At 39.7% G+C, this 27,978-nt stretch overlaps 1 protein-coding gene across 1 annotated transcript; it reads right to left on the bottom strand.

Annotated features, from left to right (window-relative positions):
* Window positions 1–829: 829 nt before the first annotated feature.
* Window positions 830–25,117, bottom strand: MYLK4 (myosin light chain kinase family member 4). The gene is made up of 12 exons (XM_042839315.1): window positions 24,461–25,117; window positions 14,580–14,655; window positions 13,188–13,617; window positions 12,343–12,362; window positions 9,465–9,570; window positions 8,498–8,591; window positions 7,325–7,434; window positions 6,081–6,222; window positions 2,737–2,807; window positions 1,947–2,075; window positions 1,280–1,432; window positions 830–935 (listed from the first exon to the last, which is right to left on the bottom strand). Exons 1-12 carry the CDS (start codon window positions 25,115–25,117, stop codon window positions 830–832), a joined length of 2,094 nt encoding a protein of 697 aa, XP_042695249.1.
* Between the last annotated feature and the right edge of the window lie 2,861 nt (window positions 25,118–27,978).

Raw genomic sequence — 27,978 nt, 5'->3', positions numbered from 1 at the left:
TTCCCATTTTACACTACTTCTGGTTACCCTTACTTTGTGTAACAGGAATGTCTCTCAAAGACAGCCTTGTCAGGACACTACTCAGTCCATACTCGCCCCAAACCCACACCTCTCATCAGCAGATCTACTACTATTTTACTATCATCACAATCTTTCATCTTATTTTATGAAGATCATTGTAATAATTAATAATAGTCTTAGTGATAGGACAAGGGAGAATGCTTTTAAACTGAGACAGAGGAGGTTTAGGTTAGATACTAAGAGGAAGTTTTTCACACAGAGGGTGGTGAGGCCCTGGAGCAGATTGCCCAGAGAGGTTGTGGATGCCCCATCCCTGGAGGCATTCAAGGCCAGGCTGAATGTGGCTCTGGGCAGCCTGGTCTGGTGATTGGTGAACCTGCAGTTAGCAAGGGGGTTGAAAACAGGTGGTCATTGTGATCCTTTTCAACCCAGGCCATTCTATGCTTCTATGATTCTATGATCCTAGGCATTACAGAAGTCATTTTACTTAACCTAGATTTGCTTTATCTGCAAAGGAGGTAGTGAATATTGCACTCAATGCTGCAAAAAATCAGGAAGGTGATTAAAGTGATCCCTCCCTTGAACCACTGAACTACAGTGTGGACTCAGATTCATCCAACGAGAAGCTCATCAACAGTCTGAATCTCCCACACTTATCAGTTAAATTAATTACAGCAGCTAAGTAAAAGCAAGGGAACACACATGGCTTACACTGGCAAGAAATTCAGCAGCTAGGTGGACTCAAAAACAGATGAGGGAAATTTCAAAGCAAATAATGATATGCCAACAGAGACAGGCAACAGCAGATCTACAATGCACAAATATATTTAAATTTAGGAACCTGGAGCCTGCAGTGGAGCTTGTGGTCTGATAACCATGGGTGTTTTAAGGCAGCAGTTGCACTTATTCTCCAGCTAAAAGAAAAACAGAATCCTATTAAGTATTTTTCCTAGAATTTCATAATTCAACAATTATCTCCTACAGGTCTTGTGTTCTGCTGTCATGCAGTGCTGTCATTTTAGGATATTTTATGCCAGATGGCAGCTAGTCCAGGAAACCACTAGCAAAAACTCATTCAGGTAACTTCAGAGAATGTTATGGACTCAGTGAACATCAATAAAATGGCATATAAAAATATTTTACATGGACATAAAAAACTTTGATCTGAAATGATAATTCTGCAGTGGAACAGTGCAAGTGATACAAGTAGGACACAGTGGTAGTGAGCACATGTTTCAAAGATCCAGGAATCACGTACCATTTTTCCTTGATGAGAAGCTTAGAGATGAAATCTTTGGCTTGCTCAGAAACATCTTGAAACTCCTCATCTTCAAAATCCCAGCTGCAGGCCAGGATATTGTTGAGAGTCTCGTTGTCATCATCACCCAAAAAAGGAGACAATCCACTGAGGCTAAGTGAAGAGGAATATGTTAAGTCTTTCTGTCTCTTTCCCTTCCTGTACATGATCTCTGATGTGACATCTATGATTGTTCTGTTACTTCTGGCCCACCTTAGAATTTTTATTATCTAAGAAAATTTCCAGACCATTCCCATTTTCTCTAATTACATTTTTAAATAATCACTTTTTCTCCCTAACAAAATAAACATTACAGTCTTTCATTGAGGGTCATATTTTTCAGATCTCTGACTGCTTTTTCAGACATATACTGAGAGTTTATCAAGAGGTCCACAGTATTCTAGTCTAATACCTAATTGCTCAAGATAGATAGTGTAGTGAAACAAAGAAGGAAAGTTAATGGTGATTGGAAAAAGAGTCAGATTCCTGAATATGGAATTTGGAAAGAGGCCTATTTCTATTTCTATTTTGTGTACAGATTTTGTCAGTCTTCCAGATAACAACAAATTTGGATGACTGACACAGATAACCTGAAAACAGCTTACAAAGCAGATCGAATCCTACTTACAGCATGTAAGCAATGACTCCTACACTCCACATGTCTGTAGGAAAGGAGACAAATTCATAATTCACAACTTCAGGAGCAAGAAATTCAGGAGTTCCAAAGTTTACTCGAAGTTTTTCCCTGGGTTTATATCTAGTCAAAGGAAACATTAATAAAAGAACATTATAGCTCTAAAGTTATATCATAAGTTGCCCAGCACTTAGTGGGATGTCAGAAGCATATGTGACATTCAGGAGGAGATCAAGGACAGATAGAAGTACAAATTAAAAATAAATACTCCCCATACATAGGAATGAAAAACATTTGTAAGCTTATATCATACTTCAGGATAAAACTCAACAACTAAACAAAGTAAGAAATTCAGATTTCAAAGATGACTTAGGGCAGCTGTTACCGTGCTTTGGAATCTTCCTCATATCATAAGTTATGGTATCTGCTTAAACAAGAAAGTGATAAAGCATGAATTGTACTGTAAAAGGCCCTGATGTTCTCTTATGCTCTCTTTTGAGAATAGAACAGACAAGGGGTTCCACAAATTTTGTCGACTTCAGCTGTACCAGTATACTTATTTGTTAGAATCAGACTCTTTGAACCTTCAATCTGAAAAAAGGCTTCAGAACAAAACTTTTTTTTACCCAACTTCAAACATTCCTTATTAAAAGATATCTTTGGAACCAACTTGTCACAAGAGCAGTAGGAGACCATTATGGGTCAAAGATGTAACTGCAAAGAGGTAATATTTCTTTGATTCTTTCCTCATTCATTTACAATTATTAGTAACATAGGCACATACCTTCTTGCCAATCCAAAATCAATAATTTTTATTTGATTTGCAGATCGGTTCACACACAGGATATTCTCAGGCTACCAAGAAAAACCAGAAAAGACTTCAGTAAGAAACAAGCATGACAAACAGAGCTTTTAGAAAACCATCGGGTGAAAACCACTGAGAAAAAGGTAAACATGCCATAAGCACCTTTTTCTTTCCACCCTGATCAGATTTCTCAGTATGGGTATAACCTCTTCTATCACACAGCAGTTGAGGTTGGGTGTTCTGTGTCTTGATAACTGCTTCTTTTTCTGCTTTTCAATTTGACATAAGGCAGCAGTTCAGATAAAGAACTTGTCGGGGGAATGAGACGGAGAACGTAGACTTCAATAGTGAGGTTTCAGGATGCTGGCATGGTGATTTTGCAGATCTTAGTAAGCTGCCACTGGAATTTTTAAAAAGTTTTTTTAAACAAATTTACTGGGCTTTGAAATTTATGTCTTTAAGTTTCTGTATTCATAGATGTTCTGGCAGTAACTGTCTGATTGAGCACTGACATTTTATGCTAGTTACAGCAGCTTTATGTTTTCATCACATATTTTACCAGAAGGTGAGATTCACAGGTTAAATCCCTCTGGATTTTCACAGGGCCAATTGTTCTTCATTCCCCTGGAAGGAATCCATTGCTTACTAAATTACTCACAAATCAAACAGAAGGGAGCGGGGATAGAATCTGGCCAGTTGTCTTCAAAATGTAAATATCTAAAATAAATTCACTGCCAGCAGTTTTATAGTTTTATATACTTTGTCTCGTTGCTCGTTTAGTCCTCTTTGAAATAAAACAGCCCACAACACTTAAAACATTAGTTAACCTTCGTCACCATTACTAATTCATTTTAAACTCAGGACTTGTAAACATCATAGGTCCATAGTTTCTGTGGTCATGGATGATTATGGTCAAGATGAATTTCTTTCAATTTCAAACATTCTTCCTCAAACTCATTTGTTACTGACAACAACCTGTGAGTAAGCAAAATAGAATGGAGAATCTGTAACTGGCCAGCACGTGAAAAGAAAGGTCTCTGAGAAGAATTCATTACATTGTATATGGGCCTCTTTGTCAGCAGTATGACATATAAAAACTGTGCCAACTCCAAGAACATGATTAATATGTCTCAAAGACTGATGTGAAATTCTTGATAGGTTTTTGGTATCTAGATGTTTATAAAGAAAGAGAAAAGTAAGTCTGGTAAAGCAAGTGAGTTGATAAAGCAACAGATCCCAATAATCGTCTGTTCACTTGCTTAACATGTGCAATAATATAAATGCTAACAACTCAGTTATTACAAGCCAAAAACAGCAGCTGTAATAAAAATCTCAACAAAGGCAAAACTCTCTTTGCACTTTTTAGTTCTTTTTGCTTTATTATAAAGCTGAGGAATACGTTATGGGGACTTTATAGACACTTGTAAAACTAAAGACATCATCCCCTTTTATTTCTGGACTAAATGTAAGAAATATATAATCATAGAGAGGTTCAGGTTGCAGAGGACTTTAAAGATCAGCTAGTTCCAATGCCCCCTTCCACGGGCAAGGTTTCCAGCCACTAGATGAAGCTGCCCAGGGCCCCCTCCAACCTGGCTTTGAATGCCTCCAAGGATGGGGAATCCACCAGCTCTTTGGGCAGCCTATGCCAGCGCCTTACCACCCTATAAATAAAAAAATTCTTCCTCATGTCTAACCTGAATCTCCCCTCTTTTAGTTTAAGGCCATTGCCCCTTGTCCTTTTGCTATCAGACTATGTAAACAGCTGTTCCCCTCCTGCTTGGAAGCTCCAACAAGTACTGGAAAGCTGTAATGAGGTCTCCCTGGTTCCTTCTCTTCTCCAAGCTAAACAAGCCCAACTCCCTCAACTTTTCTTCATAAGAGAGGTGCTCCAGCCCTTCTGTCATCTTTGTGGCCCTCCTCTGATCCTGCTCAAACAACTCTACATCCTTACTGTGCTGGGGCAGCAGGTTTGGACACAGTTCTCCAGATGTGGCCACAAGAGGGCAGAGCAGAGGGGTACAATCACTTCCCTTGCCCTTGCTGGCCACCCGTCTTTTGATGCAGCCTAGGATACTGTTGGCTTTCTAGACTGCAAGAGCACACTGCTGGCTCATATCCAGCTTTTCATCCATCAGGACCTCCAAGTCCTTCTCTGTATGGCTGCTCGCAATGAATTCTTCTCCCAGCCTGTACTCCAGATATAAGAATCGCTGCAATTCAAGTGCAACACGTTTCACTTGAGTTTGTTAAACCTCATTAAGTTCTCGTTCTCATGTGCCCACTTTTTGAGCATGTCTAGTTCCTTCTGGATAGCATCCATGCTTTCTATCATGTCAACTGCACCACTCAGCTTGGTACCATCAGCAAACCTGCAGAGGGTGCACTCAATCCCACTGTCTGTCATTGATAAAGATCTTAGAGAGCACCAGCCCCAGAATGGACCACTGGGACCACTCGTGACTGCCCTCCATCTGAATATAGAGACATTCACAACAGTCATTTGGCTACAAGTATCCAACCAATCCTTTATCCACCTAATAGTCTAGCTTTCAAATCCATATTTCTCCATTTTATTATTTAATAAAAACTTGGTTCAAGGGAAGAAGATCCAGCTCAAATGTCCAGACTATTGAAACATACCCTTACAAATTGTTTTCTAAGTGTGACAGCAATTAGCCAGTGTAAGAATATGCAGTTGGTAAATTTGGTTTTAGATAGAAGGGACTTTCTGTGTATACACTTGAATAGTTCAGATTGCTAAGCAAATAATCAATGGAGAATCCATCACTCGTTTCTGGACTTTCAGCTGTACTGGCAGTTTTTGTCTAACCTAACAGATGCTGTATTATCTGCATCAACTACTTTTTTATTACTTTCATTTAGCAAATACTTTCTTATGTATTTCGCCTCAGCATGGTGTAAATGGAGTTAATTTCTATCCTATGGCTGATGCATAAGACAGAGATCTTGCGCAGCTGAATTACATAATATTTGCACAATATTTATAGATGGAAATGGAAAAAATGAAAATAGCAAGATATTATTGCCAATATCTTTCTGGCTTTCTGTAAAATCATTCTGCAGAAAACTCAAGAGCTATGTAGCTTGATGACACATGACCATGATTCTCATCAAAGTTACTTCTGTAGTGATTTAACTGATCTCAGTGTGGCTGAAGTAAATACACATCAGTTCAAGAAAAGCAGAATAAAGTTATTTGTTTTTTCTGCCATGGGAATCTGCTAAGCGGCATGGCCTAACATTAAAGAACAAAATTTCCACAGCTGTCAGTGCGCAGAATAAACGTGTGAGTTCTCTACCTTTAGATCCAAGTGAAGGATGTACATTTGGTGCATGTACTGAATTCCCTCGCAGATCTGTTTTATGAATGAGATTGTATCCATTTCTGTCAAATTGCAGTTCTCATCAATTATTCGGTCAAATAATTCACCTCCTTCCACACTGATGAGAAAAAGACAATGAAGTGATCATCAAGTACAAGTCCAAATCCAAACCCATGCAATTACAATTGTATAGAATTTAAACTGTTGACTATTTTAAGGATTCACAATCAGGTTCAGTGAGAGGGGTCTACAACATGAGCTTGTATTCTGATCTGAGTTTCTCACATACTCGGTACTGATACATACTAGCCATAATTTCTTCAAAGTTTGAGAACCTAGTCTCCCATTCATTGAGAGATGCTGTCTTGGGACATAATTTTGCACCAGTGGAATTAATGACATCACATGGAAAACCACGACAACATGCTACACAATCTGCATTAAATCCTTGGTCTTCTCCATCAGAGCTTAAGAGGAACATGATATAAAATTTCAATTTGAAGCAACATAAAATCAATGAAAATGACTTCTTAATTTCTTATTACATTTCAGAATACCCCCATCTTACCAACTGATATCTAAGCTGACTTCTAGCTTTTGTGTTGTACTAATTGTGTAAATCAAGTTCATGCGACTGCCTACAAATATCCAGAAAAGTCAAGCTCTTCTGCCATGCATTTCAGTGTTTTAGTTGCATCCTTTTTAGCTTCCAGAAAAAGAAGCAACATCTATTTGTTTTTAAGGCAGCTATTTTGAAACTAATTAGCCTGATAAACCAGCATAAAAGACAGGTTAATCCATTCAGGCATCCAGTAAAAGATCATCCACAGCATCTACAGTAGGGATCTATTCATTGTAAGATATTCATTGTAAGTCTTTTCATTTGCCTCACAGAAGTGGAGATATTCTGAGATGCCTGTCTCTTAGTTGACACAAAATACCATCTGAAATTAAAGAGAAGCTACATAACTTCTGAGCTCTATCCTCAAATGGTATAGTGGCTTTACATCACCTGGAGTGTGGAGCATCACTTGAAAAAAATACATAAATGGCTCCGTGGCACTTTTTCTTATTTTTTTCCCAATTATTATTCCTCGGAACATATTTCATATGCCCTTTCTACCTGCTAAAAGCTTTATTTCTAATTTTGGGCAAAATAAGAAGGAAACAAACAGTTCTAGCAAAAGTGGCAAAGACAGAAATTGGAAGAACACACTTACTATTCCATGACTAGGACAATGTCATTTTTTGACTCAAAGGCGTCATAGAGCTGGATAAGATTCACATGATTCAACTGGTTCATGACACTGATTTCATTCTTTACTTCATTCTGTAAAGAATCATGAATATTGTTTCAGAGGTTGTTTTTTTTGTTGTTGTTGTTTTTTATTTTCTAAGACAGGTACATGGACAAAGACAAATTCAGTTTGAATCAGATTCTTCATGTTTTCACTTGTGTTAAGCAAATCCAAGGTTTGCCTTTGATTGTTCCTGCAATGGTAGACATCAAGGCAATAAGCACTAGACTGAACTCATAGCTTGAGTAGGGGGCTGCTTCAGTAATACGCTAGGAGAAAAAGGGAGGGGAAAAAAAGAGCAAAAGCACACATGGGCAAGCAGTAATCTGTCTAAGAAAAGTCCAGGACAGTCCTCAAAACCTCCCTCTTCAATCAGGGGGGAAAGACAGATGCCTCTGTTCAGTCCAGCTATTTTAAATGTGCAGTTTAGGGTGGCTGAGTCATTATCCAATGGTGCCAATCTCTCTTCTGACTATAATGGGATTCTTGAACAGCTTACCCACAGACAGCTATGCCTTGGAGAACCACAGATAGCTGAGACAAATCCCACCCTTGACTACCATTAATGACACAGCTGTCACAGAAAAGATGCTAGGAATGTCTTTCTTATGAAAGCAAGCCCCAGATGGCCATGAGTTTTGCAAAACAGGTCAGACTAATTCTTCTCATTTATATTTGTGTTGATGTCAGGAGCCCAGATCAAGCCTGTAATCAGCATACCTCACAGTGACATGAATTCATTGCAGTAAGGATAGAGTGGGGTGGAGGGGGAAGTAGGCTATTTCACAGGCCAGACCATCAGAATAAACACTAATAGAATTAGAAGTAGGGGGAAAAAAAAAAAAAAAAAAAAAAGGAAAGCCAAAGAAACACAAAGATCTGAAAAGAAAGTAGGAAAAGTTGTGATTAAAAAAGTAAAACAAAAAATATGAGAAAACCCAGAAAGAAGGCTTTGATGAGCAGAGAAACAGAGCTGCAGAGCCAATGGTAAGTCAGCAGGTTTTATGACTATGATGGCTTGTGAGCCACTTGGACATGGTCTGTTGAGTAAGCGAAGAACAGTGTGGGGTCCATTAATGAACAAAGACTACCAACCTTCTCTTTATCTCCTCTGGCTTTTATAATTTTGGCTGCTAGCTTGAGACCTGTTGCTTTCTCTTCACATTTGTGTACCATACCAAATCGTCCTCTAGGGAAAAAAGGGAAAAAATATTAATCAAAACCATACAGTTGCATTGCCCTTGTGTGCAAACTAAGTTATACAGAACGGAAAAAATCCTCTCCCTACTGAGTTCCATTTCAATTGCTCTATTGCTACTATGTTATTGTGTAAATCAGACTTGCTACTGCTCATTTAGGCACACCAAAATTACACTGTTGCAGTTGATATTATTCCACTTTTATGATTCATTAACATTCACTTCATTACTTCTAACATCTTTTAATGTGTGATGAGGTATCCAAGGCAAGCTAACAGAAATACATACTGTAATGATAATAACTCATAATAACTCACTTACGAGCACAATCTGCCTCTCCCCACCTCATCATTCTACCCCAAGGGAAGGCTGCGATTTCACGGTGAAACAAAGCCTACTCAAGATCATGTTGCTACCAGAAATGACAATATCACTCTATCATAAACTATGGCAGCATGAAAGATCTAGCGATTACTTGGTCTGTCAGACTAGCTTGTTATCTACCTGAAAACATTCAGGTATTTTCAGGGATGGGCTATGCTGAGGGAAAGAAGGCTACAACATGTTTCTATGTCCCACTGGCTTCGATGTGAAGTACTGTCACATCCTAGAAGCATCATGACAAAACCTGAGGGCAGATGGCTGACCTAGAACAAAACCAAATACAAGCAAAGTCTGGTGGTGCCAAACCTTCAGCCAAAATTCACTCACACAGTAAAACCAACCTCTTGTTTTAATTCCTCTCTAAGTACTGTTAAAGCTTAGCCTTTCTAGGGAGGCACGATTCTTCCATTTACCTCCTGGGGTTCCTGGCTGTAAACTCTTGCCTTGCTTTACACGTTGATTGGGTTCACTTGACTTACCCTCCCAAGATTTCATTCCTGTTGACATTATAATAACTGCTGATGCCCACCGTTTTGGCTGAAACAATCCGGTGATCAAATGGTGCTGGTGGAGTAGAAGTATCATCTACAGAAGAAAAAACAGCGTATGAGTGGTCACATGCAGTGCTTGTCTGCCTCATATATTTCAGTCCTTCTTTCCCCGAGATAAATTAATTTAAGAACTGAATAATCTTACTGTAAGTTAAATAGATATGTCTCTCCGTTATTCAGAAAGGGTTTTACTCCAGAGCTCTGGTTCAGAAAGCAGTGTCACAGAGGAGCTACACTAAGACAAGTACTCCTCTACTTAGTTAGCACCTTCTGCACTGTGAGTGTCAGGAGCAGCATGAGGCTAGACTGCTAGACTAAGCCAGTGCAGCTTCATGCCCACAAGACAGTTTGTTTAGAAGATTTGGAAGGATTTTTTTCCTATCCAATTTTTAATTTCCCAGGAACTGTTAATAGATGAGTATATACTGTAATTCTCTCCTGGTATAGAAAGAGATACAGAGCTTTTCTGTAAGCCCAGCTAGATGATGTCATCTCCCTTCTTATGGTGTTCATAGCAAAGAATCCCTTCTCTACTGGCCATCTGATTGATACAATTTGTCATGCTCCCCAGCATTGTGTCTGCCTTTAGAGATTGCATTAACTGCTTGTGCACACAATGGAGTTTCATCCTGTCATGTAACACTTGGGGCTTCCAATATGGCTCAGGGTCCGATGTGGTAGACACACACTGCTTTGAAGAGCTGCTATGCTTAAAAAAGAAGACAGGTAAGTGGAAAAGAGAGACACAGTAAAGAGATGGCTTCCTTGGAGCACAGACACAGAGTTTTGGCACAAATGTAGATCTCCATTATTATTGTCAAGACTTTCGCACGCGGGATGTTCTGCCATCCTCATATCAAAATCTCTGCTGGATACCAGCCCTGCATGCGTGATTTCTCTTTGAATATTTTGCAGGACATTGCGATTCCAAATTCATACTCATGTTGTTTTTCACTTGATTGATATTGCCAGGAGTGACCTTTGGCTGACCAAGGTGACAAATACTTCAGCTGGTTGGGAGGGTTAGAGCCACAGTGCTTTAACATGAGCTCTCTGGTCTGGAATGCCAGGTCTTTTTTGTGAGGGGCTTGTCGAGCAATTTGAAAACCATTCATTCCTCCAGTGAAAATGATTAAAACCACAAACAAAACAGAAGAAAAACATGACAGCATGTAGCTGGCAGGAACACTCATTAATGTAACAGTGGAGTGTCCTTTTTCAAAGCAAATATCCAGGATACCAGCTATGTACCTAGATTTTTTTGACTGTTAATAACTTACATGGACAGGAAGTTAGTTCATGGTCAAGGAATTGTGAAAAGCTGGGGCTCCAGAGGTTTGCCACCTACTTGTGATTCTGCAGAGCTTGAATTGCATGTCCTTAAGTATGAGCCTTTGTATGTTACCAAAAGGAGCATCTACCCTAAAGGCAGAATTTGAGCCTAATGACACAAACTCCAAGGGCCCCAGCATGTAACTGGTGGAAGAATATGGGGTTTTGAATGTTCAGCTCTCAAATGTTACCAAACTTTGAGCAAGAAAGTGCTCATTTAAAGAAGTCAGATCATGTGTCTGAGTTTTAGCCTTCAAGATTTTTTCAGTGACAAATCCTCCATTTTTCTTTTACTGCATACCAAAGGGGATTTCTCACTATTCAAGAATGTCTTGCTGTTACAGATGAAAGACACTCCAAGAGAGAGACACTAACTTTAATGCCATCCCTAACAATCTGCCAGAGCTCAGGACAGCTTATGAGTTGAGATTTTTAGCTTACTATCTCCTGTTTTTGTTAGAGAATCTAAGAACCTCACACAGATATTTAATTCATTGTTTCCTTTTCCCACTCCACCCTGCATTCCCAAAGCAAAGAAAACCATTGTTTCCTATGTGTGTGCATGCATATGTAAACATCTTCAAATCCATCAGGCCATCACCTCATGTTTCATCATTTATGTGCAGGGATAGGCACTGAAATTCTCAAGCAGAATTGTTAGGTGTTAGAAATCTCTGCTTCACTCTGCTTCAGAATTCAGTGCCTGAACACCATTTATACAACTTTTCAGCAGCATCAGTCAGGCCTCCACACAGCAGTTTGTACTTCTTTATTTTATAGACTACAGTTCTCACTTCAGATTGCTATAGCACTGATGTGAGGAACCTGGTTTTTCAGACTACATCCAGAACACTGTGGTTAATATATGTTCTTAGCACCTCCACAAGTCAACCAGTTTTGTCACACATTATGTAATTCCTCCCACTACTCCATGTCTGAAAGTTCTAGCTCTCTGTTGTCAAAAGAAGAGGGAAAGAGGATAGTATGAGTGGAGTAGTTGTGGCAAAAGCAAATCAGTTGTGACTAATTTCTGTAAGAACAGAAGCCTTTATGAAAAGATAAGCCAACTCCTCAGGTAATAAATGTTGGTAGAATTTGATGGAAGCAAACAGAACTATCACATTTCCCATCACTTTACGATGTGGTCCGTGAACAACTGCTTCCCACTGGGGCTACCATCCACTTTTTTCCTCTTACTAATTATGTTCTTTATGTCATTATTCTCTATGGATGTCTTTGTCTGGCCATCACCCTCAATACTGGTGAAATAAAATGGTTTGGTTTTGCCTTTAGAAATACTTCCTGCACAAGCCCTGGATTTTATTTTAGTTTTACACGTTCCATCAGAGCTTTCTGCATGTAGCTTGCTCTGCTGTCATCTTTGATTAGGCCTTCTACATTCACTCAAAGCTTACTGCTACCATATACTGAAATTGGCAGATCTGCTCAATGACTGAACTATGATTTCCTGTACCTTTTCCACAGCCTTTACACCTGCAAAGACAAAACATGGCATTAGAGCAAGGTACACTTAAAGCAGAGAAAATTTAGAAATATATGTGAAAAACACCTACACACATACTGCATTCAAACATTAGGCTATTTTGCTTAATGGTGTAAAATAATACGGTTAAATAAACTGATTTAATACTCAGAGGAATAAAATGACCTCTAAGTAATCGTGACAGCAGAATGATTCTTCATTACTGAAATGCCTACTTGAGTTCTACTGATTTTAACATTTGACTATCAATCTCACCTTTAAAGCAATGGGAGAGGACTGGGATTTCACTCTGTTCTTATAGGTTCCTGAGAGCTTAAACTGGTTTATCCCTGAAAGGCTAAATATAAATGCAGCACAGAAAGAACTACAGTAAACAAGTTTATCAGTATAATTTTCTGGGCAAAGTTTTACAATCTTATATTATCAAGTTACTAAATTTTGTAGTAACTTAATTTGCAAATGGTACATGGCCTAACCTAACCTTAATTTGTTCATATGTTGTATGATGCTGCAATAAATAAACATTACAGAGTGGGAGAATGCTCATCAGTGACTAAGAATAGCATATCACAATTCTCATATTATTTCTTCTAAGCAAACAACCAAAATACACTGCCAGTACTATGTATGGTAGATTGACTGTCTGTTTTCAGGCTTAGAGATTAGAGACAGATGAACTCATTTTATATTTTTGTATCGGACTGGATTTTCACTAGTATTTATACTAATTAGTTACTTTGACTTAAAACCTGACCTACATGTTTTTCTAAAGCAAGGGTCTCTTAAGAATGCATAGTCTGAGTTTCAGGCCTTACATTCCCTCCGGTGCCTCTTGATCATAGCTTTGTCCTGCCTCATCTTCATTTTGGGAAGATGCTGATGGCTCCTCATCCTCTTTTTCATTATTACTATCAACTCCCTCCCCTTCATTCATCCTCTCTTCTTGTTCTTCAACTCCAGGCACCTGTTGCTCCTCCTTCGTCTCCTCGTCAGCTGACTCCCTCTCTATCTCCTGCCCAGTTATCCTTTGACAAGCATCATCAACAGCATCATTTTCTTCCTGTACTGAGCTTCTCCTGTAGCAGCTTTCAAAAGCTATTTCTTCTTTCTCCTCTGTTTCTTCAGAATGAGATTCAGGAGAATCCATCTGTAGCAGAACAGTACTTTCCCTCTCAGCATTTTCCTTGTTGAGCTTATCGACTTCTTCTTTGTGACAACAGGACTGGCTGTTCTGGATGACCCCCTCTGAAAGTAAATAGATCAGCAAGAAATATGTCAGTAGTTCTCTTAGAGTCAGTAACCATATTGAAGTAGAACTTGCATGCTCAAAATCACCTCCACTGTATTTTGAACAAAGCACTTGCTTTCTTCTCCTACTTTCAAGTTCAGTGTAAATATCTCCTAAGTGAATGAAAAGCCCTAAGCTTCAGCAGAGTTCTTTTTCTTCAGGACTGGGACATCATGGGCCTTTCAGAAACAGCAGTGGAAAAAGCTTTTCTCATTCAAATTTATTGTCAGGTTAACGAGACCCTCGAGCAAAGCTTTTCTTTGAGCAGTTTACCACCAACAAAGCTGGTGAGGAGTCTTAAGCAGAAGTCTTACAAGGTGTGACTGAAGAAACTGGGCTTGTTTAGTCTGGAGAAGAGGAAGCCCAGGGGAGACCTAACCACTCATTACAACTGCCTGAAGAGAGGTTGCAGTGAGGTGAGATGATTGCTCTCTTCTCTCAGGTGCAATAGGACCAGTGGTAACAGCATCAAGTTGTATCAGGGGAGGTTCAGGTTAGATATTAGGAACAATTTCTTCTCTGAAGGAGTAGTAATGCATTGGAACAGGCTGCCAGGGAGGCAGTGGAATTGCTGTCCCTGAAGGTGTTCAAGAAATATGCAGATGTGGCACTGATATGGTTAGTGGGCATGGTGGTGATGGGTCAGTGGTTAGACATGATCTTTGAGGTCTTTTCCAACCTTAATGATCCTATGATTCCATAATTCTTTACACATAGACACATGACAAGTTGCTAGGATGTGATGGCAACATGTTTCTTGTACTATTCTCATGTATGCTGGTGAGCACATACAGAACCCAAGCAAGAGCTGCTCAGGAGAGCACAGGTGACTTCTGTGAGGGTTATTACTGAAGTAGTAAGGACTTTGCAGCTTTGCTCTTAGGAACTTGAAACTGATCAGAAGAAGAAACATTCTAACCTGCTGAATCTGGTGGTTCCTCCTCTTGTATAGAATTTGTTCCCGTCTCACTCAAATGCAACTTTTCTTTGACAACCTGTGGAAAAGGCAATAGATACATCAGTCAGCAAACAGAGTGTTCACGTTGCATTGTTCCTCATGAATCTGCAGCCTGATTTATCTGGTGAGTCCAAGTAATCTGTGATCTGCCCAGAAAATATCAAGATTGAGCCACAGGGACTTAAAAGCGTTCCAGAGATGAGTTGTTACCCTGTACTAGCTTTTGCTGTTAAAACTAGTTTCGTTAAAGGAAAACTAGAAATATTTAATATTCTACCAAAAAATTTAGTAGCAGTCTTACTGAAAACAATTAAAAAAGATGTTTGCTGTTAATCCACATCTGGTAACAACATTTTTAACCATCCAACAATTTATTACAGGCTGACTGAGACAGTTACCAGGAATCAAGAGAGTATAAACCATCCTGACAGCTTTCTAGTGTGCTCTCATCTGTATTTTACAATGTTACAGTGACATCTAGAGGTGCTTTATGCCTTGCCAGCTCCTCAAAAGCAGCTATTACCTCTACGTTTATGGTTATTTACAAATATTTTTATGCCGTTTGCTCAGCGTGTTTTTTCATCAGTCACTCCTAGACTTGTGGTAGGATGGTGACTAGTGTTTCTTTTCCACCTGCCTTCTACGTACAGTACTATGAAACCAATGCTGTCATTTAGTAATGTATGTGAAGGGTGTGAAAAATGCAGAAACTTCCAAATATTTTCCAGAGAGACTACATTCTCTCTTTGAGCATTGTAATGCGTTTCAACAAAATGTACAGGGTCAGGCACTAAATTTTGACTGTTTCAACCATGTAAGTTGGTGGTGTTGCTTTAATTTCATAAAGCTATATAGAAAACATGCATGAAAGAAAATCAATGAGAAACAAAAACAGTTAAGAAAAACAAGATAAAATTGCATGAAAGGATTTCGGCAGGACTTCTTCAGAAAATGTTGATCTGCAAGGGACAAAGAAACTGTGATGTGAACATGAGAATTGAGGCTGAAAATTATTCGGGATGCAGTTGTTCCCAGGAAGTTGCAAGCTGCAAAAAGGCCTAAATAGAACTAGCCAAGTACCCTTGAAAAATAAATCGGAGCCTTGTTCATATGGAACTTAAATATAAATGTCTTCACAAAGAATCAACCAATGCTTAGTCTGTTTTTCATGGTGGAAAGTGCTGAAAGAAGCATGGAAAACCCTTGGACTTACTCATTCTGCAATGTGACTGCAATTAGTAATGCACTCAGATTCCTGTAAGTATGTCAACCTCACCACACCACTGAGGACATCAGCTCTGATCAAATACAGTCAGCTGAGCAAATAACCAGAGAAACTGCCTCTGAGCTCTTTGATGCATGGGGCCAGATTTCACTTCTGCGTTCAGAACTAATTGCAGGCACACAGTGCTTCCTACTAAATACTGCTCTAGTTTGCAGGTGTGAAATACAGAAGTCAGCTTTTGAAAATCCACACCTAGTGGAATATTGGATGATGCCGAAAATCTGAAGCTGCCAGAGTCTTACATAAAATACTACACTGTTTATTCAAGCATCACTTCTGATCTCTTACATTTTAATAGCAGATGAGGAGCTCATACTAATTCAAACGAGAGGGAAAAAAAAGAATACAAATAAAACATTTACTGGCAATCTTCAGAATAAATAAATGTAACTATTTGCAGTAAGTATAAAGCAGTAGTGCAGCAGAATAAAAAAACAAATGCAAGGACTAGATATTTGACTAGTACAATCTGTAGACATATCAGTGATATATGCATGTGCATTCCAGTTCTCTCCACGTGAAGGGCTTTGCTTTTAGTACCAACATGTGACTTCAATTTGTCAAAACTTAATCCAGCAGTAAAAGCACGAGCTTGCTCTCATTATTTCTTCCCCTCAAAGGGTCAGATTGTTCCAAGTCTACTAGAGCTGGCTGAAGTCAATGGGCTCCTTCCTCCTGGCCAGACTCCTGCTGCAGGAGACGTGGCAACCTGCCCTGAGTTCATCCAGGGCACGTGTCCCCAAGATGTCCACCTGGGTAGAGACACCCATTGCCAAGATGTCTACGTGCAGGCAGCCAGGCCAGTCCCCCCAAGAATCTGCAGCCTGTGAGCACCCAAGGCCATCATGCTTTTCTGAAAACTTCACCTGAAAAGCATAGAAGTGTCTTAGTGGCATCCATCCTGCCTGCCTACTGTTCATGTTTCTTCCTTCAGTCTGATAACTGTGCTCTTTCAAGAGATCTTTTAATTCAATTCTGGTGAGGTTTCATTTATTCATGTATTATTCATCCTGAAATTTGGTGACGTGTGATTCTTTTCTGTCTATAATTTCTAAAAGTATATGAATCAATATTTCTTAGTGCCAATTAGACTTCCACCCTATTGCTTTGCCTCTATTTAATGATCTGAATATATACAACTAGGATTATGGCACTACAGACATTTTCCCTATCCATACCAGCCCAAAGTTTTCAATGAAGTTTTCATTTTAATACCAGAAAATGTTAAGTACTAAAGGTTACACTGTGATGCCACAAAATATACCAAAGTAAAAAGGTGCCTTCACCTACAAAAGTTGTTACTGTGCATTCAAAAACACATTTTGTAAACTAAACAGACTCTTTCATAAAGAACTTTGCTGGAGTCTAAGTAACAGAGAGAGAATAAAAACCCACATGGTGATAACAGAATAATGCAAGATATTCTGGAGACTAAAACTTTTGAAAATTCTTTAAATTGACTTTTAAAAGTACATCATGAACCTTGCAGAAATTAAGCAATAAGAAATCATATGTATAAATATAATATATTTTAACAGAGATTTAAAATGCAGTGAGAGATTAATGTCTTTTTATAGACATCTGACCCTTTTTTAATGAGCTGCACTTAGTTAAATTCCTTCTTTATACCGAAGCAGTCTTAACCTTGGAATGTTTTCCTAGCTAACTTTCAATTTTTTTGTACAGCTAATAAAACTCTTTGATTTTTTTTTTCCTATTTAAAAAAAAATAAAAAAATTGTAATGAATGGCCTCATGAAGCAGCCCCAAGTTTTTAGCTAGAGGTCCTTTATCACTCCATCACATTTCATTTGATGACAAGATGTTATTCTCAATTTCACTCATCTGAGATCAAGACATGCAATATTGCACACATCTAGAACACTTTTCTGGCTTAGTTTCTATTTCTCAAGTTCTTAAAATATGTTGTAGCTCATTGTTACTACAAGATATCCTGGCTTAGTATCAGCTCTGATCACCATCCATTCATCAATATGACTGTAGTTACTCAAGCTTTGTGAAGATTTCATTTCATTCACATCCAGAAATTAGCCATGTTTTTTTTCCACCTGACCACTATGAGATGAATGCTCTCAGTACTTCACACGTGGGAGAATGCATTGTGTACAGTGGAGGTCCTGGGGTACCAGAATGCATTGTGATGACTCCTGCACTATCCCCAGAACCCAGTGCTCAGCCTCTCCTTCACTTTTATCTTCCTCTTCAATATTCATTCCTTCCTTGTCTTCCTTCCAAGAACTCAGCAATGCTGAGCAATTCTGATACAAACTTATAAATGGTAGAAAATGCACACATGGGAACTCTAATTTCATGGCAGGTGGTACATCTGCCACGTGACTTTATTTTTTGCTATGCTACACAATCCACTGGTACCTTCTGGCAGAAAGAATATCTTCCACAATACTTACAGTGCTCTTTGAAGTAGATAAGAAATCACTCTTCTATATAATTCAAACACAAATCACAAGGATCTTTCAATCACACGTGAAAATGAGTTTAGCCATGAGAATCATAATTCCCTCTCTAGGAAATATAAGAGAGTTTGTGTGTGACATGCTGTCTCAAAAAGCCATTGGTAGTAATCTATGCATGAAGACACATACTAAAAGCAGAAAACTCCCTTAGGATAACATCATCATAGGTGAGACTGCCTCACATCTCTCCTTCTCCACACTTCTGGATGTCTTCTCATGTGTGATCACTGACAGGGTCCCATGTGCTTCACAGGTTGCTCATGTGCATCATATATGCCTGCACCACATCCCAAGAGCTTTCTAGGTGCCATTCTCCACATTTTTCACGTTACTGTTAAATGTCTCATTCTCTGTAGTGAGCTCCACTGACTCCACTGTGAGAAAGCAGGGGAAAAGTCCAGCTCAAAACTCAAAAATCTCCACCTATCCATTACTAGAGCAATTTTGTGCTACAGCATCAGTTAAGAAGACTCATTCATATTTCACACCTTTACTAACCTATCTGTGCTAAGCATGTAATGAAATCCACAGCAAATATGTTCAGACTTCTTGAACAATCCTTCACAAGCCACTTTTGGGAAATCACACCGCTGGGAGACTTCCAAAGAGTTACAAACTTCAAAAACCATTCCCTGCAGCTTTGATGACTCACTTTTAATTGGACTCCAGAAACACAGGTTTCCTGAAAATGAACTTCATGTAACATGAAGGGGCTCTGGGTGTGTGGGGAGGGGAAGTTCTCTTCATTTTCCCTTTACAGACATGTTTTCCTGTGGGACCTCACCACAAAGGCAGCAAAAAAGAATGTGCTTGGACTCATCCCAGGCTCTGCTGGGGCTGCTGCCCAGCCAAGCATCGCTGCTCCTTGTCACTGGTGCACATGTATGCAAAGCCCAGGATGCTGCCAATGCAACACCAAATCAAATACATTCCTGAGTAGTTTCCCTTGTCATCAAAAGCCAGCATGATGAAGCTCTGCATTTAATTGCAATGGCTCTCTCTCCTACAGGAGGAGGCATTCAAGCATGGTATCCTACCTACCAGCAGATATATCTGACCCCTGCTAGGGGACACCTGAAAATTGATTGAAGAGGTAGAACTCCTGATGTCAAAAGGTGGACTGTAGATAACTGGAGTGAGCAAAGACTTCTTCCCTGGGCAAATCCCTCCTACTACTGTCTCTTCTCTTCAAAGGAGCCTTCTTTTACAGGACTGCTCCTTGATAACCTTTGTCTTGCTCTCCTGCACTCTCTAGTTACATCTGTATCTCACGAGGTCTCTTTAGATTTGCAAAGGAATGGCAGTGGATTCTTAAAATGGTGGCAGTAACACACAGGCATTAATGTCATACCAAAAAGCCATCCAAGGCTATGTGCAGGTATTTAGAATTTGGTAGTGCCTGCTTTGATTCCACACATTCCTCAGGTAAAGAAGGAGCAAAACCACAACTGCAGTGCCCAGGGCTGGATCCTATCCAAGGAATATTGACAGCAGAGGGCAAGTTCAGGTGCTAAAAGAAAGCAAAAGTATACAATGTTCTGAATTGGAAGTGCATGAAAAACCTCCTATTGGTGTCAGTAAGGGAGAAAGCAGGGCAAAACGAGATGAAGATGTCTTGTCTGGAGAAAACTTAAAGGCTTGATAAACAGCAAAAGTGAGGGAGATAATTATAACTCTAATAATGTATGGCTCACTCAAAAACTGGATTATCTCTACTGAGGACAGATTTGGAGAAAGGTACTGGTTCCGAGGAGCAGAGAAGCACTCCCAGTTATAAAGGCAACTAAAGCCACTGACATTGTGTTGCCCAAGCAGCATACAAATCTACTGAGATCCTGCACTAAGACTCTACCCTCTAAACTACTGAGGATTGCAGAAACTCTTGCAGACAGAATTAAAGAAGAAAATGAAACAACTCCTGCCTGTTTGGCTGGAATATGAAATATTTACAGAACACGGCCAATGTGGAAAGAAGGAAAATAATGCATGAGGGACCAGTTAGTACTTGTAGGCAAAATGAAGGAATCAGAATAATGGTTACAAGCTGAGGCTGAATGGATCTTAAAACACAGATTGCAAACAGAAGTTTAATTGCCGACTTCAATTAAAGCCATGAGTGACTTGCAATTGCACTGTGATACCTGTGCTGGAGGGACAGAGGGTTCAAACAGAAAGCACAACTCCCAGTGCTGGTGAGTTTTAATGTGGGAAACAGCCTCAAACTGCTCATAGTTTTTAGTCCTGTGGAAAAGCCTGTTGAAATGGCAAGTGACCAAAATTACAGCAAGTTGCAAGCAAATGCAGAAAGTTCCTCATCACTTTATGATGGCAACAAAATGGACTTCCTGACCCTCCAGGTGAGCATTTCCAGGTTAATAGCATAGAATCGCTAAACTGTTTAATTTGGAGGAAATAAGTGAAATATTATTTTACCCTCCTTTCTGATAGGTGGAAGGAACAAGACTGAAAGTGGAGTCACAGTGTCATTTTGCAACAGGATTATCACGGACGACTTAGAAAGGTGAAATTGAGGAAAACCTCAAGATTTTAAAGACACTGGTGTAGAACTGCTGATTTCCCTGAGTGGTAGTAGTAAGAAAAACAACTCAGAAAACAAGTAATGCATGCTTCTCCTCTCAGCCACTGGTGATGGGGTCATGCCGTATGTGGTGGAAAATGGCTGGGAGACATTTGGCAGTGCTGACAAAGCGTGAAGTGTCTGCAGTCTACACAATATTATAACTTCAGCCCAAAACAGAAATAAACTGAGCTCCTGTACAAGGCAGCAGTGGTATTTCAGGATGGCAGTAAAAGGCAGGAAAACAGAAATTTTGCTTCAGAAGAAAGTGATCCCTGTATTTTGCAGAGCACAAGAAGTCCCAGTGGGGCCTGTGATCTGGAAACTGTTCCAGATGCTGCTGAAGCCAGAAAAGAAATTGCTTATCATCAGCTACTTATCAGCACTTCTTTACATCTTTCCCATTGCCCTTCTTCCCATCCAACAGAAGCAGTCCCCTTTTTGTTTGTTCCACCTCTTCAACTGCTCTCTGTCCAATTCTATAAGACTAACCAGTTAGGAAAGGGTCAAAACCAATTCTACAATTAATAAAGCAAAGAGCACCTCTCTAAAGAGGGAAGGATAGGAAGACAGGTGACTAAGCAGTATGTGAACACAACACACCGCTTTATATGGATGCATCATGGCCACCTCTTGCACAACCTACTTGCAATTAGGGCTGACTGGATTATTTTGCAGATCCAGGCTGAGGACAGCCAGCTATCTGTCAGGCAGCTCAGCCACCTCAGCTCAGCAGCACATGGCATGGCCACTGGGAAAGGTGGGCAAGGCACATCATCCCAAACATCAGATCACATCCAGCAGTGCACAAAAACAGGTACTGTCTTTCCAAACAGGCGAATGGCCATAAGGAAACAGAACAGAGCTGAGCATGTATAAACTGATGGCAGGATTGCTCAGTAAGGCCATATGGAGGCCAACCAGGATAACAAAGATGTTGGTCTTATTGACTGGTGGCTGGCAATTCTGCACTGTTGGAAATTGCTTTCAGGTGGAGACCAGGGACAGTAATAAAGATTTTGCTAACAGAAGCAAGGGTGTCAGATAACTGGGTAGGTCTATTCATTGCTGTGCCACCAGGTATCACTGGTACATCTCAGGTGCAAAATTCTGCAAGGGTGAGAAGATATCTAACCCCCTATTTTTCAGTTTCTTAGCCTTTCTTTTTCCTTTTGTCACAATAATTTAAAACCTCACTTGTAAATCTGTTTTGAATATGTGGCAGGCAGAGGCACAAGGCACCAGCTTCACAGAGTCTTATGGACCATGCTTCTTACTATCTTGCTCAGAAATGTTTTTCACTATTAGGCAGAAGAGTTTGTCCTGAATGCAGATAAATACTGGCTGCTACTAAACCAACAGGCATGCTGAGTCTCTGCTGAGGGATACTGTACCCTCCCATTGTTCTTAATGTAGTGCTGAATTCATGTTTTTACTTAGAACTGAGTTAACTAAGTGTTTACTAAAGCCATCTGCTGTTCAAAAGAAAGGCAGATAATTTTATGATGGTCCTATGCTAATAAATCAAACACACAGACAGGAAGGTAATGACAGGCTAACATATGTATGCTATCTAATAAAACAAACAAAATATTAGCAAAGTAATACTATCACCAGCATGACTCCAGACATGTTCCTTCTGCCTTTCATAAGCCCTGGTGCTAGACAGGGCTTAAAGGACTAAAGACTCCTTACCTCCCCAAAAGTCACTCTGAACAACAGTGGAATAGTGAGGAGATTACAAATGGAGATGCTGCTGGAATAAAGGCAGAGATCCAAATCACCCCTCCTCTCTTTGGGTCTTTCTATCAAATCCCAGCCTGCCACGCTCTACTACACATCTGGAAACCCTCCCATCCCATCTCCCTTGTCAGGAACATCACTTCCCCAGCACAGCATCAGCCATGACCTGCCTCATCTGCTGCACAAACCAGCACCCACACATTCACCAGTGAAGCAACCATGGTCACCTTCTCTCTCTTAATCCACAGTTGTACCACAGACAGCTTCTGTCTCAGCAATCCTGCCGTTACTTAGGTGACTTGTGGGCCTCCCTGTGAATAGGACTTTCACAACAGATGTTTTCACTGATGTTTTAAAAAGCAAAAGAAGCCATGAGATCAAAATAAATAATCTTTTCTCATTGAGGTAATGGTACAAAAGGTGAAAAATTCTCCTTTGTTCAAATTCATTCATTGAAATTAGTCCAACTTGATGTTCAAAGAAGGCCTGTAAAAACCACTTTTACTGTTTGTGCTGTTTAGCAGGGCAGCTGTTTTTCCCTTTAGCTACTGAAACAAGGCTGCACAGATTATACCATTACATAGTGGTGAATCATCCAGTTCAATGGACTGATCTTTACAGGATGCTCCATTGCTGCTACTCAGCAGTGGCTACTGTTAAAGTTCCTGGCTCAAACACATCGTGTCTAAGAAATGAAACTGCCTAAGAGCAAGCAAGCTAAAAAGCGCCTGGTATGCTGAGGACAGCTTTCCAAGTAACACTGGGCACCTATTTTCAAGGAAGGTCATTTCCATTAATAACTACACATGGTTCTTCTTCTGCTCAAAAATTTGAGATAAATTCCTTAAATTACTCTTCAATGATCAAACAGTGAAGTCTGACTGTGATTTTCTGCGGAGAAGAAATAAAATGAATGCAAAAAAGAATAACAAAGGCAACATTTTTAGCTCATTCTGGTTTCAACATATTTGTTAGAAGAAACTTCTTATTTTTCTAGTGCTACTGGGCTTCTTTAAGCTATGAAGAATATTTAAGCTACCTTACAAGAGTCTATGATAATCAAAGGAGCCTTTTTTGTGTGTGTTCTCTGAATCTGGCCTGTAAAGAACATAACAAAACTCCCGTTATGGTGACACAGGCATTTTTCCTCCAAGGAAGTTTACAAAAGCTGCATCTCCAGTTACAGTAACCTTACCTAGGATCCCAATTTAGAACACCTCCCTCCCCACTGATGTCAGCAAAAATACAAGATCAGAACATCAGAACAGTTAAGTTCCTCTTTGGAATAAAGGACATCACACACATGCACATTCCTGTTCCAAAGTCTATTGTAGTCATTGGAAGGTTTTTCAACAGTTTCACTGAGCTCTGGACCACACAACATGTAACATGACTGCTGCAACTTGATTTAACTCAACAATTATAAATCCAGTAAAATGTTCAAGACCCAAACCTACTGATCTCTGTTACAATCTTCGTCACTGATGTCAGTGACCCCTAATTATGTTTTATAACAATGAAGAGATCATTAGAAAAAAGCAGAGGTAGTAGTCAGAGGTGAGTAGATTTTTGTATTTTTTTTACCAAAACTTGCTCGGTTTGTTCTAATACATTTCATTTTTCTAAAGAGCATGGGTTGTTCTCTCTTAAATGTTAATGAAATGGAAAAGCTAAGCATGTAAGACAACATATCTGTGGCTTGCAATGATTCTTGACAAGATGAGAAAGAAACCTAGGCTCACCTTTTCACTCCTCTTCTTGAGCAGAGCATCAGCTGTTGTCGCTGAGAAAATCTGCATCCCAAAACCATGTCCAGCTGCTTTTGTATAATCACCTGCCTTGCAAAGCTTACGTTTCAGAATATGATGTTTTCCACATGAATGGTGAATTATTAATGCTTTAACCTTCTCAGCCAGAGGCCCTACAAGCTTCTGTATTGCAGAAACGCTTTGTTCCAGTCCATCCAGTCTTTTAACTTGCTGCTCTGCATTCCTGTTTATATCAGAAAGAGATTTCTTCATCTTAAGGCAAAGCCTCTTCATTTGATTATTTCTCAGATTTTTGCTTCTTTCCATTTTCAATCCAGGCTCAGATGTCTCCGCTTTTACAATCTCGATGTCTTTTTCAATGCAATAGATTTCTTGGGAAACGCTGTTCAGTTTCTTAAGCACATTGTCTTGCAGCATCAACAGCTTATCTATTTTCTGTTCAAGGAAGGCAAACTTCATATCCATGACGTTAAAACTTTCAGTGCTGACATCACTGCTTACAACACGACGAATCTGCGGGGGCTCCATTGTATTATCAGACCTCTGGCTTTGCAAAGCATTTGGATCAAACATTTTTGCCACGTTGTTGACCATAGATGTAGAAGAGCTTTGCCTGCTGGATGTGGTCATTTTGCAAGTTTAGGCTGGGGGAGGAAACGCTCTGATGCCCAGCTGCTGAGGACGGTATCAGTTGCAAAGGCTTCCCATCCAGACTGTACTGGTACACAGCCTACTTTATTGACTCCAACTCAACTAATTAAGTAACTACTCTTCCACATTTGACTAAAACAGAGGAAAGAGACACCCAAATTACTTAGGAAGAAAAGCGCCTTGAATCCATTAATAATATATATGCATATATCTGTTTCCAAATGAAGCAAATAGAGAGATGAGCATCCTAAATGCACTCGGTTCAGTGACATCAGCCCTAGCAGGGACAGAACTATTTGCACTCCAAGGGAATTTGTCAGCAAAAACGCTACATGATACATGAGAAGTAGAGACACTTTGGCAGTAGTGCTGCTCCTTTCCAGAAGCCTAATATGTAATGTGATCCTTGCTCTGAAGAGAATAAGGGCCCTGTAAGGGCCCTTAAGCATGGCTGCTTGAAATTGCTACGTCTTAAGGTGAGATTTTCAGATGAAAGCCTCTATTGCTTGAGAAGCATCTTATGCCAGCAGGAAGGTGATGGAGTTGTTAAAAACAAATACACTGAGGAAAGTAAAAGAAGGAGATGCTGAATGGAGATTTGGGGGAAAAAAAAAAAAAAAAAAATGAGAGTCCTATTCTCTGCTTAATATTTCAGCTACAACGTATCTAGCTCTCTACACAAAAGCAATTCCCTTCACATCCAAAATCTCAATTTATATCTGTATTTACTGAGGCTATACTAACTTGCTACAAATCAAGGGGCTCTTACATTTTATTGTGATCTGTCATCCAAAATTCCAAAAATTGATAGACTTTCTTTACTTTGCCTGTCAGAACATGTCATAAAAACAGTGATTAATATTAATAACTCAGACAGTCTGCTTAATTTTTGCGAAAGACTTTCATTCTTTTCAGAAGGACAAGATTGGACAAAGAAGAATCAGCCTGAATGGGAATAGGATGAGTCTGAATTGCTAGACATTTCTCATGTTAGTTAGAAAAATAAAAGGAGATTTTAGGAAGTAAATATTAGAACCAGAGCTTTTCATTTCAAGTCAATCATATTCCATGTGAGCTAAAAGCACATCGGTATGGATCACTCTGATGGAAAAGGGGTGCTTTTGAGATACAAGGAAAAGACTGCCTCAGACAGGTGGCTGTCATAGACTGACCACACATAGCACAGTCTGCACTTGTGCAGAATCTCACAGAATGCAACAGGTAAAGTCAGCTGTTGGAAAACAGGCAGACTGTAGCCCTGCTCAAAGGAACAAGAGCTTCTTTTGTGTGCTCCTGCGAACCAGGAGAAACCAGCCTCAGTTTATCCATCCTTTTAAAGGCGAGCGTGAGGGATAACTTGCTAAAGCATGCAGTGAGTTCTGAATATCTAGAGCACTGAATATTCTATAAAGATTGGTTCTGTTCACAAACTGAAGGATATGAAAGATCTCCTTATTTCTGGGTGCCTTTTACAGTCAAACACAGCCGACGTTTTAAAAAGTATTTTCTCACAGTCATTTATGAATCAGTATACAGCCAGTGTTGATAAGGTAATTCAGCAGCTTGTTCTCAGGTTACCACAGGTTAATAAAGGAAAGAAGTTCCTAGGCACATTTGTCACCTACTGGGAGCAGCGTGTTACTGTGACTGAAAGGTGAACTGTGTCCATGCATGACGCTGAAGCGTGGAACAAAATCTCTTCTTTACATAACAGACATTACCAAGAGGTGACCACCATGTGTCATTGTGCGTAGCACGTTCTCTGAGCGGACCGAGAAGGTTAAATGATTTTAAAATAGGAAGCAGGACAGGAGGGAAGAAAATGACAGGGAATTTAGGGATCCCTATTTCATGGGAAGAATAATATACAGAGCAGCAGTTAAAAAAAAGAAGATTGAAGCAAAGAAAATCGTGGAGGCTCCTGCAGAGAGCAGTTATGTTTAAATCCCTTTGCCTTTTTCCATTCATCCCTGTTAGAAAGATAAACTAAACCCTCCTGACAGTTTCACATCTGCAGAAGCCTGTTAGACACGGAATTCCAGGAGAGGTGTTTGCATGCCTGTAAAATGGCCAGGTTTGCAGAGCCATTTATCTTGTGTGAAGTGCCAGCTCAGAAACTCACTGGGAGCTTCCTCCGACCCCCACTGCCCTGCACAAGCACGAGGTTAAAGGTTTGTTGTGCCTTGCCACCCAGTTAGGGCTCCTGCTCTGGGGGTTTCATAGGGAAAGCCTGTCAGCTGCAGGGATCCTCTCCAAAAGGAACATTATGTTGTAACAGCAAGGAAATGATAAAAAAAAAAAAAGGACACGTGGATAGTAATGGCAAAATCATGTGTTATATTACTGCGCACAGCCACATATGTTAAACATTTAAATCTCTTCTAACAGTTGCCCAGGGAAATGTTATGTGAAATACCTCAAACCAATACTATAAATACTAATAAAAATGTTAAGGTCTGTGAGGCAAAATCCTATTATCAGATATCTTCAGTGAAGTCCTATTGATTTTATATTATGCCACAACATGAAAAAATGCCAGGCACTTTTCAAAGATAGAAAACCAGCTATGAAAATGCTTCACTACAAGCCTATCTGTATGTGTTAGCTCTGTCTGAAGCTGACATGAGTTAGGAGAGAGTACTGCTGTGTGGAGGTTACAAGAGCAACAAAAAGAAATTTAACAGCAGTTTTCTTCCTGGATCCAGGGAGGTGTTGCCAGTTAAGTTCTTCAGAACTAGGAATCTGATTGCTGCCTCTTGCCCTGCAAACTGGAAATACTCTTTCATGTTCAGATATCTTTCAGTGAGAGTCAGTTATTTCAGGTAATGACTGCTATAAAA

Source organism: Centrocercus urophasianus, unplaced genomic scaffold (assembly GCF_019232065.1).
Source record: "Centrocercus urophasianus isolate 14NV4802_14NV808 unplaced genomic scaffold, USGS_Curo_1.0 seq_11, whole genome shotgun sequence".
Taxonomy (NCBI): Eukaryota; Metazoa; Chordata; class Aves; order Galliformes; family Phasianidae; genus Centrocercus; species Centrocercus urophasianus.
Note: the sequence above shows the minus strand (reverse complement) of the source record. Positions and strands in the feature narration are given on the sequence as shown.

Bases quoted from the DNA above. Each gene is read 5' to 3' on its own strand.
- MYLK4 (XM_042839315.1), bottom strand. From the start codon at position 25,117: ATGACCACATCCAGCAGGCAAAGCTCTTCTACATCTATGGTCAACAAC. The intron at 12,363-13,187 runs GTAAGGCCTGAA...TTGTCTTTGCAG, and splicing joins CAAGAGGCACCGGAGGGAAT to GTGTAAAGGCTGTGGAAAAG. The intron at 9,571-12,342 runs GTACAGGAAATC...TTTCTTCTGTAG, and splicing joins GTGTAAAGGCTGTGGAAAAG to ATGATACTTCTACTCCACCA.